The sequence below is a fragment of the Apus apus genome, chromosome 18 (genome assembly GCF_020740795.1).
Source record: "Apus apus isolate bApuApu2 chromosome 18, bApuApu2.pri.cur, whole genome shotgun sequence".
Classification (NCBI taxonomy): domain Eukaryota; kingdom Metazoa; phylum Chordata; class Aves; order Apodiformes; family Apodidae; genus Apus; species Apus apus.
In genome coordinates this window covers 8,474,853-8,492,232 of record NC_067299.1, presented here as the reverse complement: position 1 = coordinate 8,492,232, position 17,380 = coordinate 8,474,853, and the positions used below count along the sequence as shown (strand labels likewise).

The 17,380-nt window shown below is 48.0% G+C and overlaps 1 protein-coding gene across 5 annotated transcripts in view; it reads right to left on the bottom strand.

Annotated features, from left to right (window-relative positions):
- Positions 1-17,380, bottom strand: part of CLIP2 (CAP-Gly domain containing linker protein 2) — a 93,791-nt gene that overhangs the window by 18,756 nt on the left and 57,655 nt on the right. For all 5 annotated transcript variants that reach the window (XM_051635743.1, XM_051635742.1, XM_051635741.1 and 2 more), the window contains 5 exons: positions 10,422-10,546; positions 5,840-6,053; positions 4,684-4,881; positions 2,548-2,651; positions 419-479 (listed from right to left, as the gene is read on the bottom strand). In XM_051635743.1, coding sequence (XP_051491703.1) covers positions 419-479; positions 2,548-2,651; positions 4,684-4,881; positions 5,840-6,053; positions 10,422-10,546 — 702 coding nt within the window. The remainder of the gene's footprint in view (positions 1-418; positions 480-2,547; positions 2,652-4,683; positions 4,882-5,839; positions 6,054-10,421; positions 10,547-17,380) is intronic.

Sequence of the window (17,380 nt, the reverse complement as noted above, 5' to 3'; positions counted from 1 at the left end):
CCACTGCATTCCAGCTGGAACAGACCAGCATCCCACTGGGAGAGAGAGGGTGCCTGCCAAGTAGCTGCTAACCACAGGACACTGCAGGGACAGTGACTGAGGAGTCAAATCATTTCTACAGTGGAGAAACATATGCTGAAATGCATTCAAATCCAGGCAGATTTTAACATGGCTTGGCAACTCATGGCAACACTGAAAGCCAGGCTGGCTGCATGTGATTAACTCCAGGCAGCTCCTGGCATTATTAGTCACTGGGCAAAACACCAGAGAACGACCTTCACAGCTTAGAGCTGTGGTCACAGCAGGCCCAAAGCCATCAATAAATCTCATGTGTTGGTTAAGAGTTGAGCAAAAAGGTGGCAGAAATGACTCAGGTGAGGTTTTAAGCCCACAGTTTGGTAAGGTGGTGGGGAATTACCTCCAGATCCCCCTTCGTGATGGATTCTTCCTCCACACGGAACTGCAAGTCCTCCACCTTCCTGGGGAGGGGAAAGACACAAAGAGCAATCAGTGACTGGGATCCTGGAGACACAAAAGCCACAATCAGGTTTCCCTGGTTTTCTTAAGAGGCTGTTGTCCTGCAGCTGAGGACTGGACAACTCCTGTGCCAAATGTACAAGGTCCATGCTAAATACTTCATGAGACTCAGAGGCTCTGCCTTCTCAGGAGAGGGTGGGCAATGTTTAGTGTTTCCACAACATGGAGCAGAGTGGCAGAAAAACCTTCACCAGGGACTGCACAGGCCAGTCATGCATAAATGCACAGCAAAATCACATGCACAAATCCAGACATGCCTAGGACTCTTTTGCAAAGTCTGAAGAGAAAATCCAAACATAATTCAATCTTCTGCTAAACTCAGTCCTCTTCATCTTCTGATTTAAAAAAAAAAAAGGCAATCATGAGGATGTTGACCTGGTAACCATATGTAAGGACTCTGATTTTGTTACAAATAAAACTAGCTGTGAGTGTGCATATCTAACTTCATAAACAAACTTCTTTGTCTAAACCTCCTCTCATTAGAGGAGGCATCTGTTGATATTTAGGAAAGAACTCAGCTGTCTTGGGTTACAGGGCCTCCTGGAGCTGGGAAAGTGAGCTGCCTACCAAGAGAATGGGGAGGTTTTTGCATGAAAGAACAATTCATCCTCAGGAGGGGCATCATTCAATGGAAATCAACACTGGTTTCAGTTACTTATTACAGAGAAATATCTTGCTATTCCCACTGAAGAGTTTAATTATATATACGGAGCAATTGGACTCCAAGAATGACAAGCAGATCTTCCACTCTTATGCAGAGAGAAAATGTATGCATCATCACATATACATGGATGGGGCCCCTGGGATGTGGGGAAGATGATGGATCACACTACAGGAAGGCTGTGCTCCAGTCTGACTTCCCTTCTTCTGAAGGAGCATCCTGAAGATCATCACATCATTGACAAAGGGGAAAGAAATGGTCTGCAGCAAAACCAGGTTGTACAGAAAGGTTAGGGGGGGTGGGACAGCCCAGCCTGCATGGTTCATTATCCAGTGTTGTTAATCTATACTGTGCCCTTAGCCAAGAACATCTGAAGTTCTTGGCTCCACACCCTTTTGCCTCCAAAACCCCTCCACACCTTTGCCACGAGCTAGTCCCACCTTTACTGAGAAATTCCATTTTACACAGTGACATGGCTGAATTGTCACCAGAGAGGGCAGGGATAGGACAAGGGGTAATGGCTTTAAAATGCAAGAGGGGAAGTTAGACATCAAGAAGAAATTCTTCACCATGAGGGTAGAAAGGCATTGGAACAGGTTGCCCAGGGAGGTTGTGGCTGCCCCAACCCTGGAAGTGTTCAAGGCCAGGTTGGATGAGGCTTGTGCAGCCTGGGCTGGTGGGAGATGTCCCTGCTCTTGGCAGGGAGGTTGGAATCTGATGATCTTCAAGGTCCCTTCCAACCCAACCCATGATTCTATGAAATCTCAGAGTAACTTAGTGGAGCCCTTAACTCCTTCAGGCAAATAAACACTGCTTCTCCCTGCTTTGTGTCAGGAACCAAACAACAGGGAAGATGACTGAAAACCCTCAAATAATTTCACTGCCCAACAGGAGACCAAGATTATTTGGCCTTCTAATGTCAGTGGCAGACCATTGCATCATCAGTGCAACATCTGCCATGGTTAAATGTTCCCAGCAGCCTGTCAAATATTTATCAGGGTCATCACAAAAGTACCAGAACTTGAAGTCCCAATCAGGAATGGAAGCTGATGATGTCTTCTTTTCTTAGAAAGTGCTGCATGCATTTGGCAGTGAAATGTGTCAAATCCTGCAACTCCTTTTGGCAATAAAACAGAGCTGCCCCTATCCCAGGAATGAGCAGCACACCCTTTCCCTACAGGAGACCACAGTGGCCAGGAGAGTGAGACACAGCATATTCAGAGCACTGGAAGACATCCAAAGATGATTTCCCAGGCATTTTCTCCTCCTTAGATCCAATGAATGATGTTCTCAGGCAAGAGCCTCCTTCCCCCATTACTTCACCTCCTCCACACCCACTCTTGCTTTACCTCTTCTCCTCTTCCAGCTGGTTCAGCAGTTCAATCTTCTCCTTCTGCATCCCATCCACCAGGGCTCGTGCTCGCTGGAGGTTTCCTTCTGCCTCTGTCACATACTGCAGCAAAGAGAGAGCCCAAGCCACAGAAATTAACAATGTTTGCAGTACAGAGTTGTTTGAATAAGGATCAGAACAAGGGAACAGAAGGTTTTGATGATCCATTTCAGAGGATGCTATGGCAAGAAAGTAGATTTTCCAAAGAGCCCAGTTTGGAGGTAACAAAATGAAAAAACTGCTCAGTGTCCAGCAGCTGTAAACTTGATCCATTCACTTCCTCTCTGACTTGAACCCTTTGGAGAATCCAGCTGTTATGAAGAGTTAGGAACTTGAAGCCTGAACAGTTTTGAAAATCTGGTTTGAGGTTACCAGCTGCAATTCCAGCCTTTTCACAAAGCAAATTTCAGATTTGTTTTAATCCATTTTTTGCTGGTAATTACTGGAAAATACACACACAAAAGGAAGATGTGAGCCTGCAGCTGTTTTGCCAATTCCTCCTATGTTTCTGACAGGCAGGTGTTGCCCACCACACCAAGATCATAGAATCATAGAACTACTCAGGTTGGAGAAGCCCCTTGGGATCACCCAGTCCAGCCATCATTCCTGCTCTACAAAGTTCTCCCCTCAACCACATCCACCAACACCACATCCAAACCACCCTTCCACACACCCAGGGATGGTGACTCCACCACCTCCCTGGGCAGCCTGTTCCAGTGTTTGACCACTCTTGCTGTGAAAAAATAGTTCCTAATGTCCAGTCTGAACCTGCCCTGGTGCAGCTTGAAGCCCTTCCCTCTTGTTCTGTCACTAATGACCTGGGAGAAGAGACCAGCACCAGCCTCTCTACAATGACTGTTCAGGTAGTTGTAGAGACTGATGAGGTCTCCCCTCAGCCTCCTCTTCCTCACACTAAACATTCCCAGCTCCTTCAAGCCTTCTTCATCAGATTGATTCTCTAGGCTCTTCACCAGCTCCGTTGCCTCCTCTGTCCTTGCTCCAGCACCTCGAGATCTCTCTGGAATTGAGGTGCCCAAAACTGGACATAACACTCCAGGTGTGGCCTCACCAGGGCTGAGCACAGGGGGACAATCCCCTCTCTGCTGCTGCTGGTCACACTGTTTCTAATACAGGCCAGGATGCCATTGGCTTTCTTGGCCACCTGGGCACACACTGGCTCATGTTCAGCTGCTTGTCAATGAGAGCCCCCAGGTCCTTTCCTGCCAGACACTTCCCAGCCACCCTTCCCCAAGCCTGGAGCGTTGCCTGGGGTTGCTGTGGCCCAAGGGCAGGACCCAGCACTTGGCCTTGTTGAAGCCCAGACCATTGACATTGGCCCAACCATCCAAGTCTCTCTGTAGAGCCTCCCTCTCCTCATGCAGATCAACACTCCCACCCAGCTTGGTGTCATCTGCAGACTCACTGATGATACACTCTAAGATGTACAGAGCTATCCCTGCTGACTGGGATTTATAAACACGAGCAAGGAACTTAGGGCAACTACAGTCACTGAAGAGCCCCATGTTGACAAACAGCACAAAGACAACTCCTCTCTAAGCATTCAAGTGCATAAAATAACATCTGCACAAACCCTTGTGCAAAAAACAGACATGTGATCAGCCTGTTTTCCTTACAAATCTCTCTGACCTCATTAGTGTGATAAAAAAATCCTCTCTGGCAGGAAAGCAGTGACATGTGAACTGAGCTGATGTTCTCAGCAGTGTCTGATGGCATCAGAAACACTGCAATGCAGTCCCAGCCCAGACTGGGTGGCAAGGGGAACAAGTTTGCCCTCCACTTGCATTTCAGCATCCAAATGTATTGATCCATCAGACACAAACTATCTACTTTCTTATTTCTGGCCCAGCCCTTTTTCTGCTGCTGGCTTGGGGCAGAGAGAGCACACACTCCTGGGACAGGAGTGGAGGAAAGAGCCTGAGCTTATCCCACCATGCAGGAAGCTGTCTTCACACAAATGGCAGAGATCCAGAGCCCAAGTTTCCCATCAGGAAGCTACACAAGGGTAATGTTATGATCTGAAACTTACAGAGAATGCCAGATACTTGAGTGCGATTACAGCCCCATCACCTCCTACCTGCTCGTGCTGGGCCTTCATGATGGCAATCTCCTTCTCCACCTCACAGATGTGGCTGGTGGCTTTGGCAACCTCAGCCCTCTCCAGATCACGCTCTGCCAGCAGCTGTTCAATGTGCTGCTGCTTCTCCTTCAGTGCCTCCTGCAGAGCTGTGGTGCCAGAGATTTTTCGGGCGTATCGAGAAGAGGTCTCTGTCAGCTGGGAAGAGAGTTAAAGAGAGAGAGAGGTCAAAGCTATGTCCTTCTCAGGCTGGAATAGATTGAAGGGCCCTGTGAAATCTGGAATGCAGCTCACCTACTGGTCATTTATTAGGCTGTACAGAGCTGCAGTTCCAGCTCTGGACCCTACAGGTGGGGTTAACAAGCCTGCAAAACACCTGGACACTGCTCACAAGCTCAACAGCTCTTCTCCACTGCAGTGAAAGGCCCATTTCCCAAAGGACAGGATGTGGGGTGGGAACTGGGTCAGGGAAGATTGTGACATATAGTATCATCTGCTTTCTTCACTATATTTTATTGATGACCTGCCCTGGTACAGTCCCAAGCAGTGAGCTCAGCTGGGAGGACTGATCTCAACTGGAGGCTGGTATGGCTGCTTGGATCCACTCCCAGTAATGGATGCTGCACCCTTGTCCCCAGCTCAGAGGACTGCAGGTGCTATGCAGCACACACTGGCACAGGCAGAGCTTTTGGGTAATATTGCTGCCTGCTCCAGTGTCTGCCCTCTTGAGTACCTGCCAAAGCACAAGGCATGTGATCCAGGACACTGTCACCCTCCACAGCAAAACACAGTCAGTGAAGGAGCTTTTGTGAAGCTGTTCAAGACCACAGCACACTGTGACACAATTGGGTGGGACAATCAGGTGCACTTTCTACAGGGATCCAATGTAAAGCCTGCTCTTGACAGTGGAGCTGAGATTCACCCCATTGCAAACAGCAGTTCAGGCTCTTCAATGGTCACAACTGCTCTACAGCTGTTCCACCTCTTGCAGCTATGGAGTGAGTCCCATCTGTAAGGTGGGTAACAGTATCCCACACCCCACTCCCCTCACTGACAGTGAAGGAGCAGCTGCTGAAACAAAACCCCCACACCTCCCCACTTTGCAGAGCCACAGAAGGGGATGGAGGCTGCAGAGCCTGCAGGAAGAGCCACTCACCAGCCCACTGCGACTGGGCCTGCCCCCAACAGATGATGCCACTGAGCTGACAGAGCTGATGGAGGAGCTGCTGGGGCTGTGGGTTAAGGCAGACACCCCCATGGCCATTCGTTTGCTCTTCTTTGCCTTGGCAGGGCTGGTTGATGGGAACCCGATCCGGATCACCTTGTGGATGGGAGCAAAGAGCCCGAACTTGGGAGGACACTGAAAATACCTGTGATGCAGGAGACACAGCAAATCAGAAAGGGCAGAACATCCATCTCCCCCAGGCCTTGCAGAACAGCCCTGCTGAGCAATAAGCAACCCTGGCCCTCAGCTCAACTCCTACTGCTTTGCCCTGACGTTGTTTCCTGTGTGCAAGTGGTTGGATTATTCTCCATTCCTACCACTCAGAGTGGTGGCAACCTCCTTGTTTTCACTCGTGGTGCTTAAGCAGGGAAACCTCAGATAATTGCCAGGCACTTGTTGCTGTGCACTTTGATGAGGTGCCAGGAAAGACCCATCTGGCAGCCTGGGCAGCACAAAGGTCCCAGGAGGTAAACATAGCGAGAGCATTTGCTCCTTCCCTACAAACCAAACCTCCCCTCACCAGCCAAACCTTTCCAAACCCCACAATTGTTCTCTACTCTGCTTTGCCAAAAAGTCTCACAGTGAAGCATGTCAAATACTGAGATCTGAATCACACAGCTCTGTATAAACATTCTACTGGGTAAAAATCTTTCCTCCCAAAACAGAAGGGGAAGATGAAGATGGCAGCTCCTAACTTTGAAGGTGAAAATACCCACAAACTCTAGAGTGTGCCATCTCCTCTGGGTGGCAGAGAAAGAGGAAACTGGTTCCCATGCAAGCAAACTTAGAAAGAAGCAAGCATAAAAACAAAGGAGGCTCAGATAATTACAGTGCAAGCTCCCTTCCACAACTGCAGTGAGCCTGATGATTGTGTCTCTCTGGAGCTCTCTTTCAGAATACAAATGAGCCAAAATCCAGAGTGTCCAACCTTGGAAACCCCTTCAGAGCTGGGGCTGACCAGCTCAAGCCAAGGTTTATCTGTTGTGGCCAGCTGCACTGCAGCAACTAAAGACAGATCACCTCCAGGAACTGCATCCCCGTGCTTCAAGGGAGCAGCCAACTCAGAAAACTCTCTCCTTTAACAGTTCTCTCACAGGCTTCATAGCAAGGCCTAACTACTGGGCCATATATAAGTCTGTCCTATGTTAACATAAAAAACAGGTCCCAAAGAATAAATCACACAAATCCAGCTTCCCTAACACAAGTCCTCTCTTTCCAGATGTGAGCAGCTGCTTCCCCAATTCCCTTTTAAGTGCTGGCAGCCCCAGGGCTGTGTCACAGGCAGAGCTCTGTGTGCTGGGGAGCCCAGAGAACAGCCTGATCTCTAGCCAGATGAGAAAGTGATTAATTTTCAAACATCTGCACTAGCCCAATTTTTCTACAACCATCTTTTTAAACAAAAAAAACAACCCTTCACAACCCAAAATCCCTTAGTCTCCTCTGCTTGCTGCCAACACAGGCCCTTGGGTTTGGAAAACCAGCCATACCACAGGCTGCAGAACAGGGATCAGAAGGAGAAAATCATTCTGAGCTCTTAAAAACCAGCCAAAATCCTGCTCAGCATCATATTCCCAAACTGCAGTAGGCACAGGCAGAGCAACAACATGGCACAGCCCCTTCTGTCTGGTCTAAGCAGAGTTTGGCACTTGTGGCTGTACAACAATGCCAAGGGCTAAGTCCCTCAAAAGTCCCCCCTGACAGCTCTTAGCAAGTCCAAACTTGCATCACCATCTCTGCTCTTTTTCTTTTAGCCCAGACTGGAAGTAGTTGCAATTAACTTTTATAGTTCAGAAGCAGGAATTGGGTCCAGAACACTTGGCAGGAAAAAGAAAAAAAAAAAATCCTTAAAAACTGGGAGCTGCTCTCACCAAGTGCTAAGGAGCTCTGTACTCACATGAGAGAAACAGGGAAGAAAAGTGGGTTTGTGACAGGAATGGAAGCTGCAGGTGGGAAATAGCACAGGAAATGTGGAAAATAATCTTCAGTGTCCAAGGCTGACATGTCTCAGGCTATGCAAAAGCAAAGGTATGAGCAGTTTGGAGGGCAAAGGCTCCCATAGGAGCAGAGGCAGAGAAGGAAGAGCAGTAATAGTAAAACAGTAAAATAAGCAGGTAAAGGTTAATTTACTACAGATGAGTAAGTGCAACTTGCTTGGCTTTGTGGATAAGAAAGAAAGACAAACCCAGCACCTTTCTAATCTCCTATGCAGACAGGAAAGTAGATGCAGCAAACCTCAGTGTCTCAGCAGCACCCATCTGATTTGGGGAGAGGGGCTCCCCACAGGGATATCCTGCCCTCTCTGGCCCTGCTGCTGAGCCCCAGCCCACAGGCAGCCTCCACAGCAGGGAGCCACCAGCTGCTGGGGGAACCTTCAGCCTCCTCTGGATGCACATCCAGACCTGAAGCTCTTCCTGAACCTGCAGGGAAATCAATGACCCTCCACAGACTTCAACCAACTCGCCACCAACTCGGCGGGAGCTGCCCACGGCAGCAAAGACGGTGGCCACGTCCCTTGCTCGCTGGTTTGCCCACATGGTGCCCCTCCTTCCTCCACCAGCCTCCACTGTTGCAGCTCTTTGGCCCCAACCCTCCTTCTGCAGCAGCAAGCGTTGGTCCCGGGCAGCCAAGCCAAAGATGCTCACTAGGTGGCAACAGCCACCAAAGCAGAGACTCCAGAGTCCTGCACAGCCTCAGCCCAGGCTGATTTTGGCAGGACAAGTTCAGGAAGTATAAGGAATCCCATGTGGCCACGGCAAACGTAGGAAGGCTGTCTGAGGGGTGCGTGGATGCACCGAGGGAGTTGGTTTTGCTCTGCTGGCTTCTCTGCCAAAACATTGCTGTTGAGATTGCCACATGCTGCAAGAAAATCAGAAGGTTGGATGAAGGCTCAAAGGACAAACAGGGACAGTTGCTGCAAACCTGCAGCTGGAGAGTCCACGTGCACCCCTGCTGTATCAACCAGTGACCATTATTGCTAGGAGATCTGCAAAGTCAGCCTGGACACAGGGGGCAGGGATGTCTTACAGACTTCCCTTAGTCTCCCCCTGTTTAATCCAAACCTCTCAATTCACTCCTGCTCCCCAGTCCCTACTGTGGAGTTCAGTTCTTCCTGCTCTTGACAAAAGTGCAAAACAAAGGAGAAGCCTTGCAGAAAAGGCACATACCACAACAACCTCAGCCAAGATGTGTCAGTTTCAGAAGACAGATGGCTTCCAAAAGCTGGATTTTCAAAACACAGCAACCAAGGTGTGAGGATGAGAGGCAGAGAGAGCACCCTTACACTCACATCTGCCTGCCACATGCACAGAGACAATAAATCATTTCTGAGCACCCTGAAGATTAAGCTTAGAGATAATTTGTAGTGTATGATAAAGAAAGCAGGGACTTGGATTCACTCCATGACTTATTCTCTACCATCCTGGTTCTTTTCTTTTGAGAACAGGCTGGAACTCAGCCATCTGCTGCCAATCATTTACTGCTTTCTTGTGCTGACATTGAACCAGGCAGTGTTTCTCTTACTTTAAATGAAAACACGTGGCTGCTGGACAAAACCAGGCTGACCCAGCACAAGAAGTCTTTGAGAACCTGAGATCTCACAGGGGAGGAACTCTCAGCTCCTCAGTTTCAAAGTTAAATCTCACCTTCAATGCAAGATTCCCTTAAAAAGCCCCAAGAAATCAACAGTTCTTTCCAATAAAGGAACCTGCAAAGGACAAGGACTCAGTTTCATCTGTATTTGAAGCAAGGTCAAAGAGCTGCTGTATAATTCAGATTTTAACATCCTCAAGCTCAAGGTCTGTGGCTGGGGACATTCCCTAACCTAACTTCCACAGGAGCAGCTTCCCAGCAAGCCTGTGAGATGTCCCTGTCTAGTTTTATAGATACAGACAAGGGCCTTTTTCTTTCTTTTAAAGAGTGGAGGTGCCTCTGGAGTCAGAGGTGGTAAGATCAATCAGCAGCCAGCTGTCACACTACCAGAAGGACAGACAACAAGTACCAACTGTTCTTTCAGATCTCTGGAAATTTGCCCCCAGAAAGAACAGAACAAATAGGATTAAGCTGAGGGGGGGAGGAAAGAGTAAAATCTGTATCTTTTATTTTTCTGACAGGGTGAATGAAGAGATACAGAGCAAGAAGAAAGTCTGTGAAGGGGATGTGTGGCAGAAAGCAGAGCTAATACCATCACAGAATCAATTTCTAGCAAAAACTAAATCCCACTAAGTTATCTTCTCTCCCTACTCTCTCCTGTTTCCTGAAGCCACTCAGGTTACTTCTTCACAGATGTTACCCTGCTTTAAAATGCTCCAGTGATGAAGTTTCTATTGATCTCCCTGCAAAGCTCTCCCAAAGCCTAAAAGACTCAAAACCAGATTCTCCCTCCCACCCCACGACAGCCAAGGAAACACCGCCCTAATTCTTCCTCCTAGGACCACGTAGCCATTTGGTCCCTGGCCACCTGAGGAGGTGTGTAGGACCTGACATGCCCCAGACTGGGTTTGAAAGCACACAGTACCTTGTACCAGCAACTGCCCCATCGTTCTTGCCCAGGGGCTCATCCAGCTCCACACCACACCACTCGCCTTTGGCAAAATCCGTCTCTCCCACGTAGCGCACGACTCCTGTCTTTGTCCCACCAACCTGATGGAATGAGATGCCAAGGGTTAGAGACACTGGCACTGCCACGGGCACTGAGGCTGGGACAGTCCTGGAAAGAGGAAGGGAGTGAGGAAAAGACAGCAGAGTTTCCTGGTTTCAGATCTAATGAAGCCTGAACGGATAGCTCTCCTAGCACTAAAGATGTCTCTCCAATAACTACCAGCAAATGGACACTCTTTTGGACCTGCCAGCCTGGAAGATGACAGAACAAATGTAATGAAAACATATTTTAAGGTGTCAACTAATTGTGTTACTTGTCAGGCCAGGAAGAATTTTAAGCCCTCCAAGTGCAGCTTATACCCACCTTCTGTAAAGAACCAAGATTTGCACTAACAGCATTTCAGCAATACTGGGGCAGGACATCAAAGGGACGTGCTGGGCCAGGAAAACACTCATCACTCAGATTGTCCCCCCCCCGCAGGGTTTGCTAGGACACAGTGAACAGCCCCCCAGGCAAAACTCTCAGAATAGAGGTGTTTTGTACAGAAAAAACCCTCTGCTTTTACCTACACATCCTACAGCAGTTCACAGTGCTGGGGGCTGCACTGGAAAGGGGCTCATCCCACTGCTCTGCTTCCACTAACACAGATTTTTTTCTCTTCCATGGAGAAATGAGAATGAAATCACACCTTTTCATCCCATATGTACACTTAAAGCTTTCAGCATGCTGAGTAGACTCTAGGAGAGCAAAAGCCAGGAATGTATGGAGTTTTGGTCAGTGCTATGAGAGCACAGCTCACTGAGCAGCAGCTGCCTCTGCACTAGAAGCTCCTGCTTGGAAACTTATGCTGAGAAAAGAAAGATGGAGAAGTAGGAGGGTGGTTTTCAAGGTTTGTACCTCCAAGTAAATCAGCCTATGATTTACAGAATCATAGACTGGTTTGGGTTGGAAGGGACCTTAAAGATCATCCAGTTCCAACCCCCCTGCATGGGCAGGGACACCTCCCACCAGCCCAGGCTGCTCCAAGCCCCATCCAACCTGCCCTTCAACACTGCCAGGGATGGGGCAGCCACAGCTTCTCTGGGCAACCTGGGCCAGGGTCTCACTACCCTCAAACTAAAGAATTTTCTCCTTTTATTTAATCAAAATCTCCCCTTTTCCAGTTTTAATCCATAACCCCTTGTCCTCTCACTCCCTGCCCTTATCAGAAGTCCCTCCCCAGCTTTCCTGGAGCCCCTTCAGGCACTGGAAGGTGCTCTAAGGTCTCCCTGGAGCCTTCTCTTCTCCAGGCTGAACACCCCAACTCTCCCAGCCTGTCTCCAGAGCAGAGCTGCTCCAGCCCTTGGATCATCTTCATGGCCTCCTCTGGACTCAAACAGCTCCATGTCCTCCCTGTGCTGAGGGCTCCAGAGCTGGACACAGAACTCCAGGTGGGATCTCATGAGAGCAGAGGGGGAGAATCACCTCCCTTGACTTGCTGGCCACACTGCTTTTGATGCAAGCCAGGACACGGTTGGCTTTCTGGGCTGCTTGAAAGCCTTTTTTAGCCTATATCTGCTAAAGCCAAGGAAGAAAGCTTACAAAAGGTAAGTTAAAAAAAAATAATAATAAATTGGCAGTTTTATCTTGAATGACTTGTGGTTATTAATTTCCTTAATTTTAAGTTTTACATAAATGGGAACCAATGGAGTAATACTCCCTTATAGAAAGCAGTGATAGATGAATGCAGGAATCTCCAAATTTTTGTATCCCAGAGTAGGGAAGGTACAGATTTACCAGTTCTGAATCCCTAAAAATTCAGAGAATTGCTTATGCAAAGGAGAAAGGGTTTTCCCAGTCTAAAAATAACTGCACCTGAATGGTCTAGAGAAGACAGCTCTCAAGTCTGGGTCCTACCTCAAGGCCTGGGAAGGCTGCACTGCAGCATTCACCTTGAGTTAGCCTTCTGTAATTCCTCCCACTCCAGATTCAAAACCTTTTTTGATGTTGATCTCTTTGCTATAGGAAGGATGAAAATACCTGCCTGCAGGAAAAATATCACAAGAAAGCTTTCTGGACCTACACTGCAGCCAGGAGCAAAGAGATGGTTCAATTTCAGCATTAGGAACTTGGCAAGTGAGATTTGAGCAGCTGCAGGACAATTCTTATCACTCACAGCCAAATGACAGCTCCATTTTTTATTTGAGTTTATACAGATCTAGCCTCTTAATATTAATGCAATGATTTAATGCCCTTCCAATACATTTCTTCAGCTGCAAGTTGAACTCAATATAGGTGTAATTCATCTTAATGTCCTTCATAGGAATATATCACTGCTCCTCAGCTCCCTCTATTTTATTTTTATTGAGTTTTAATTACAGATCTTGAGCCACATTTCCTTTACCATGCCACAAGATCCCAACCCCACAGAGCCTCATGTAAACACCTGAAAAACCTGATGAGCTCCCTCCATCAGTGTAACTCCTGCCATTCTATTTCAGCCACACAAACAACAGGACTGCTCAGTTATGTGCCCGTAGATATTAATTATTTTGAGAAAGCTGTTTCCAAACAGGAAAGAAAATAACCTATTGACTGAATACACCCATTGCCTAACTATGCCCATACCAAAATTGCTCAGTGAGAGCACATTCCTACCCAAAAGCTGTAGATCAGTGCAGATGCTAAGTGCAAGTCAGGTCTAGCACTCCCCAATGTGATTCTCTGCTTCCAGAGCATTGTATTTTCTTTTCTCTTTCAAGCACTAATTATCCTGCCATCTTTTCTAGAAAAGTACACTCTCACCATACAGAATTATCTTCTCCCCCAAGCCAGAAGGGACACATCTGCTCCTGAACAGCCTGGGCTCCCCACAGCTCAACAGGGCTGGCAGTACAACCAGAAGCCAGTTTTGGGCTGTCACCCTCACACACCAGCACTCGACCTGCTTGTTGAGTCTCCCATCTCTTGGCAGGCACATAGAAACTTGTATGGATGGAGAGCCTAGAAAATGAATCCAACTCAGACATGCAGATTTATTCGGCCCTGATAATCTGCTAATGCTGCTACAATAAATGATGTGTTTTGGAGAAAGCCAGCTGGCAGGTCCCAGTGCACAGAACAGCCTGATCAAACCAGAAGCGTTTGTTTCTATCAGACCCTTCAATAAATCAGAGGTATCACCTTGGAAAGAGGATAAAAGGCAGCTTGTGGGAGCCAGGGAAGTTGGCAACTGCACAGCATAACTCCTAGTAGCTCAAGCTGCCCTTCTGCCCATACCTGGCTCTGATACCAAGCTCCACAAGCCAGGCATGAGACACAGCTGGGCTTACCAAACTATTACTGAGATTACATTTGGTAAAATCCCTTTCTCTTGAACATGAATAAAGTGTTCACTGTTTTTAGTTCTAGCTGTTTTTCAAAAACAAAACCAAAAAGCAGCTCTTTCCTGAAGCTCCAAACATTGACATAGGATTTTTTTGTTTTGAAGGGAATTTTCACCAGCATCAACATTCCAAGTTTCTTTGCTTCAGGTAAAACCACTTATGATTAACATTAAATAAGCTCAGGGTGGTTCATCCTCTCCAGTTGGATTCAGGCAGCCTCAGAGCCACACACCTCTGATCACTTGGAAAGTTCAGATCCAGGCTGAAGTTCTCTGCCTCAGCCCTGGTGCCTTTTTCATGTCTTTGACTAAAGACCATCTTCCTGACCTGGCCTTTCCTCAATGGAAGATCTCTAACAGTCTCAAGAGAAAGTCTTGGGCTTGACCTTCACAACAAAATGAAGCCAGGAATATTTAACAGGTCTGTGTCCTAACTGGTGATTCAGAAAAGCCACGTGCACTCCTAGAAGATGGACACCCATCCCCATGCCCTCCCTGCTAATTGTTGTATCACTGACATCATGTTTTACTATGGTTCCCTCATCAAAATGACAAAATTGGATCCAGACCAGTATCCCAGGGCTGAAAAGACACTGATGCTAATCCTTCTAGACACTGTCTTCATCAGAGCTGCTAATATACCATTTAAGCAGTTTACCAAACTAGCACCAGGGCATATCTCAGCTTGGCTGCTGCAAGTCCAGCTCCCTCCAGCCTGTGCTTGCTCTTTTCCCCTTATGTCCTCCCTGCTCACCCCTCAGCAGCTTCTTGCTCTCAGCAACCACCTCTTACCAGCTGTTCTCAACCCAGGGCCTGTGGGCAGTGCATGTTTGCAACTCAAATACTGCTCAGAGGGAAAAGCAAACCAGATTCTTCAGTGTCACTCAGACCAACAGGACCCTATGGTGTCATGCATGGTTCAGGGCTCAACAATTACTGTAGATGCCTACTTGGGCACATCCCTGAAACCATGGGGGTGATGCTGTGTTGTCTGCTTTAAAATTCTAATTAACCCATCTAAACTGATTTTCTCAGCTGCTGCCCAAAGCATTTCCACAGGACAGTGCTGCTGACCAGAGGGCTGAGGTGGGAGCCAGAAGTGCCCAAGTCCAGCTCACTGCCATGCCTCCTCTGACAGGTTCCCAGGTTTCATGAGGGGCCTCGTGGAGCTGTGGAACTCTCCTACTGCTCTCCTGTGGGAACAGAAAGGAAGGGGACAGTGGGTGAAAGGCAGACACGGGACACTTTCTATAGGACCCTCAACTACTTTTAAGGTGCAGCACATCAGCTTACTCTACACTATTGCTGGATGATACTACCAAGAAGTTGGGGCTCACCAATGCTGCTTGCTCCAGTTTGTGCTGTAGCTGCAGGCTGTATCCAGTGTGTAAACTGAAGCAGCCATCTATTCCCTTAGGAAAAAAGGAGATTTTTTTCCCCCCTACACTCATCTATCCAGACAAGGAACCTACTGCCACCCAAGCTGACAGAGGTAGAAGCTGTTTTCCCACCACACAATTTAGGCCTTCCAAGCACTGATGACAGAAGATTATTGTACAGCTCTTGATTGACAGAGGGTGTTTTTTGCAGCAGCATGAGGCAGTAGGACCAGCCATTATAGACCACATGAAATATTGATCTGTTAGCACAAGGGGGTGAGTATGAGTGTGTATGGCAAATACATACTGTCACTTACTGGGTCTGTGTCCCAGCTGGCAGCCAGGGACAGCATTTAGCAAGCTGATGGTAAGGTGGAGGTCTGGCTTGTGGTCAGGTTTGACTGTAAATACAATTTATTTCAGGTGGCATCCAACCATCAGCAGTTTCATCTGACCAGCTACTCACTATGTCCTCTGTGAATGCCAGAACTGGCTTTTCAGGTGAGGGGAAAAGAAGACAGCCAGGAACTACAGGGCAGTCCTCCCTCTGTGAAGGTACAGCAATTTTTATAGTTTCTGTTAATCCAACCACTTGTCTTTGTGCCTTCCCATCCCCACAGCACAAGTCAGTGTTGCAACAGGGATGAATCTGACAGAGCTGCTGATGCAAGACATTTGTGCACATCTACCTTCCAGGCACCAGTGAGAGAACAGCATCCTAGGGATGTGGTGTAGGAGGAAAGCCTAGAATTACAGCATCCCCTCCTGATAATGTCTCTGATAGAAAGTCCACCCATGTTAATAACACAGTATGCTCCACCACAGGCCACTTACAACTCCTACTTAATGACAGACACTGCACACAGAAGACAAGGACTGGCCAATGCATCAAATGAATGGTTAGGAGGGTGTGTGTGTGCACAAAAACCCTCAGAAGGTTAATGTGGCAGCAGGGTGGTTGCTTTGGGCTATTTATTTCCTCTTAGTTTCACTGTAGTTCCAGGGAACACTGATGTTCCACTGCTCCTGTGCCAACAGCAGCCCTGCTGTGTTTCACACCACACAAGGGCTACATGGATACCACACAATTCTACATGCTGAGGAAACAGCTTGGACCAGGAGACCTAGATGTTTTCCTGTCTCTTGAATCCTGCAATCCACTGGAAGACTGCACTTCCCATCACAAACCTCCATAGGGATGGAGATCCACCATTCCCACACTCTGGTGAGAGGTCCTGGGCTCTGCTGTGCTGCTGTGCTCTCCAGTCATGACACAGCAACTCCTGTCTCCTCCTGACCAGAGCCAAAAGCAGGCAATGAAATACTAAAAACACCTTCCCTGAAAATCCTACTTTGGTAGGACTACAGAATAGGGTCCCTCCTTCTTTACTGCCTGGTTTGCAATAAGGAAATCAGTCTGTAAAGCCCTACAGGAGCATTGCTGCATGTCTAAGACCCCAGCAAGCTGAGAGAGCTCTGAGGATCAGCCAGGAAGACAAAGAACACCAATCCCTCCTTCCTAGCACCTCATGTGCCTGCACAGCAGCCAGGCTCCAGGCACTGAAATAGCTCCAAGTCAGCTGGCAGGAGCAGAGCAGGCAGTTGTCTCTGCCCAAGTAGAAGGGCTTAGGCTGCAATTCTTTGCCAGGGAGCTTCTAATGGAAGTGGATTTTTCACTCAGGTGGTTAAAGGCTTTCTGCAGCTTCAGGCTGGCAGAGCAGGGCTGGGCTGGGCTTGTGCAGGGGGGATGCTAAGGAAAAGGATGCAATTAGTTTATTCATGAGAATTTTCTGTCATTTGCCAGTAGCCAGAGGCTGGAGCACACCACAGGCAAAAAAACCTCTGCAGCCTATGGAGAAGAAAATGATTAAAATCACACACTGAGGGGGGAGCCCAGAGCCTATTTGCATCAACCAGCCTATCCTGCCTGTCAGCCAAGCTCCATCACAATCCCTCTGCTGGTGCTGCTTCTGCCATCCCAGCATCTATTCTTGTCTGGGCCACCTACAAGTTCTAGCAAAATGACAACCCTAGAATCCATCCATAGGGATGGATTTGGGGCAAGAGCCCACAGAAAGAGTCAATCAGCCACTGGGACAGAAGCTAACCCCTAGTCTTGTTTACCACTACAT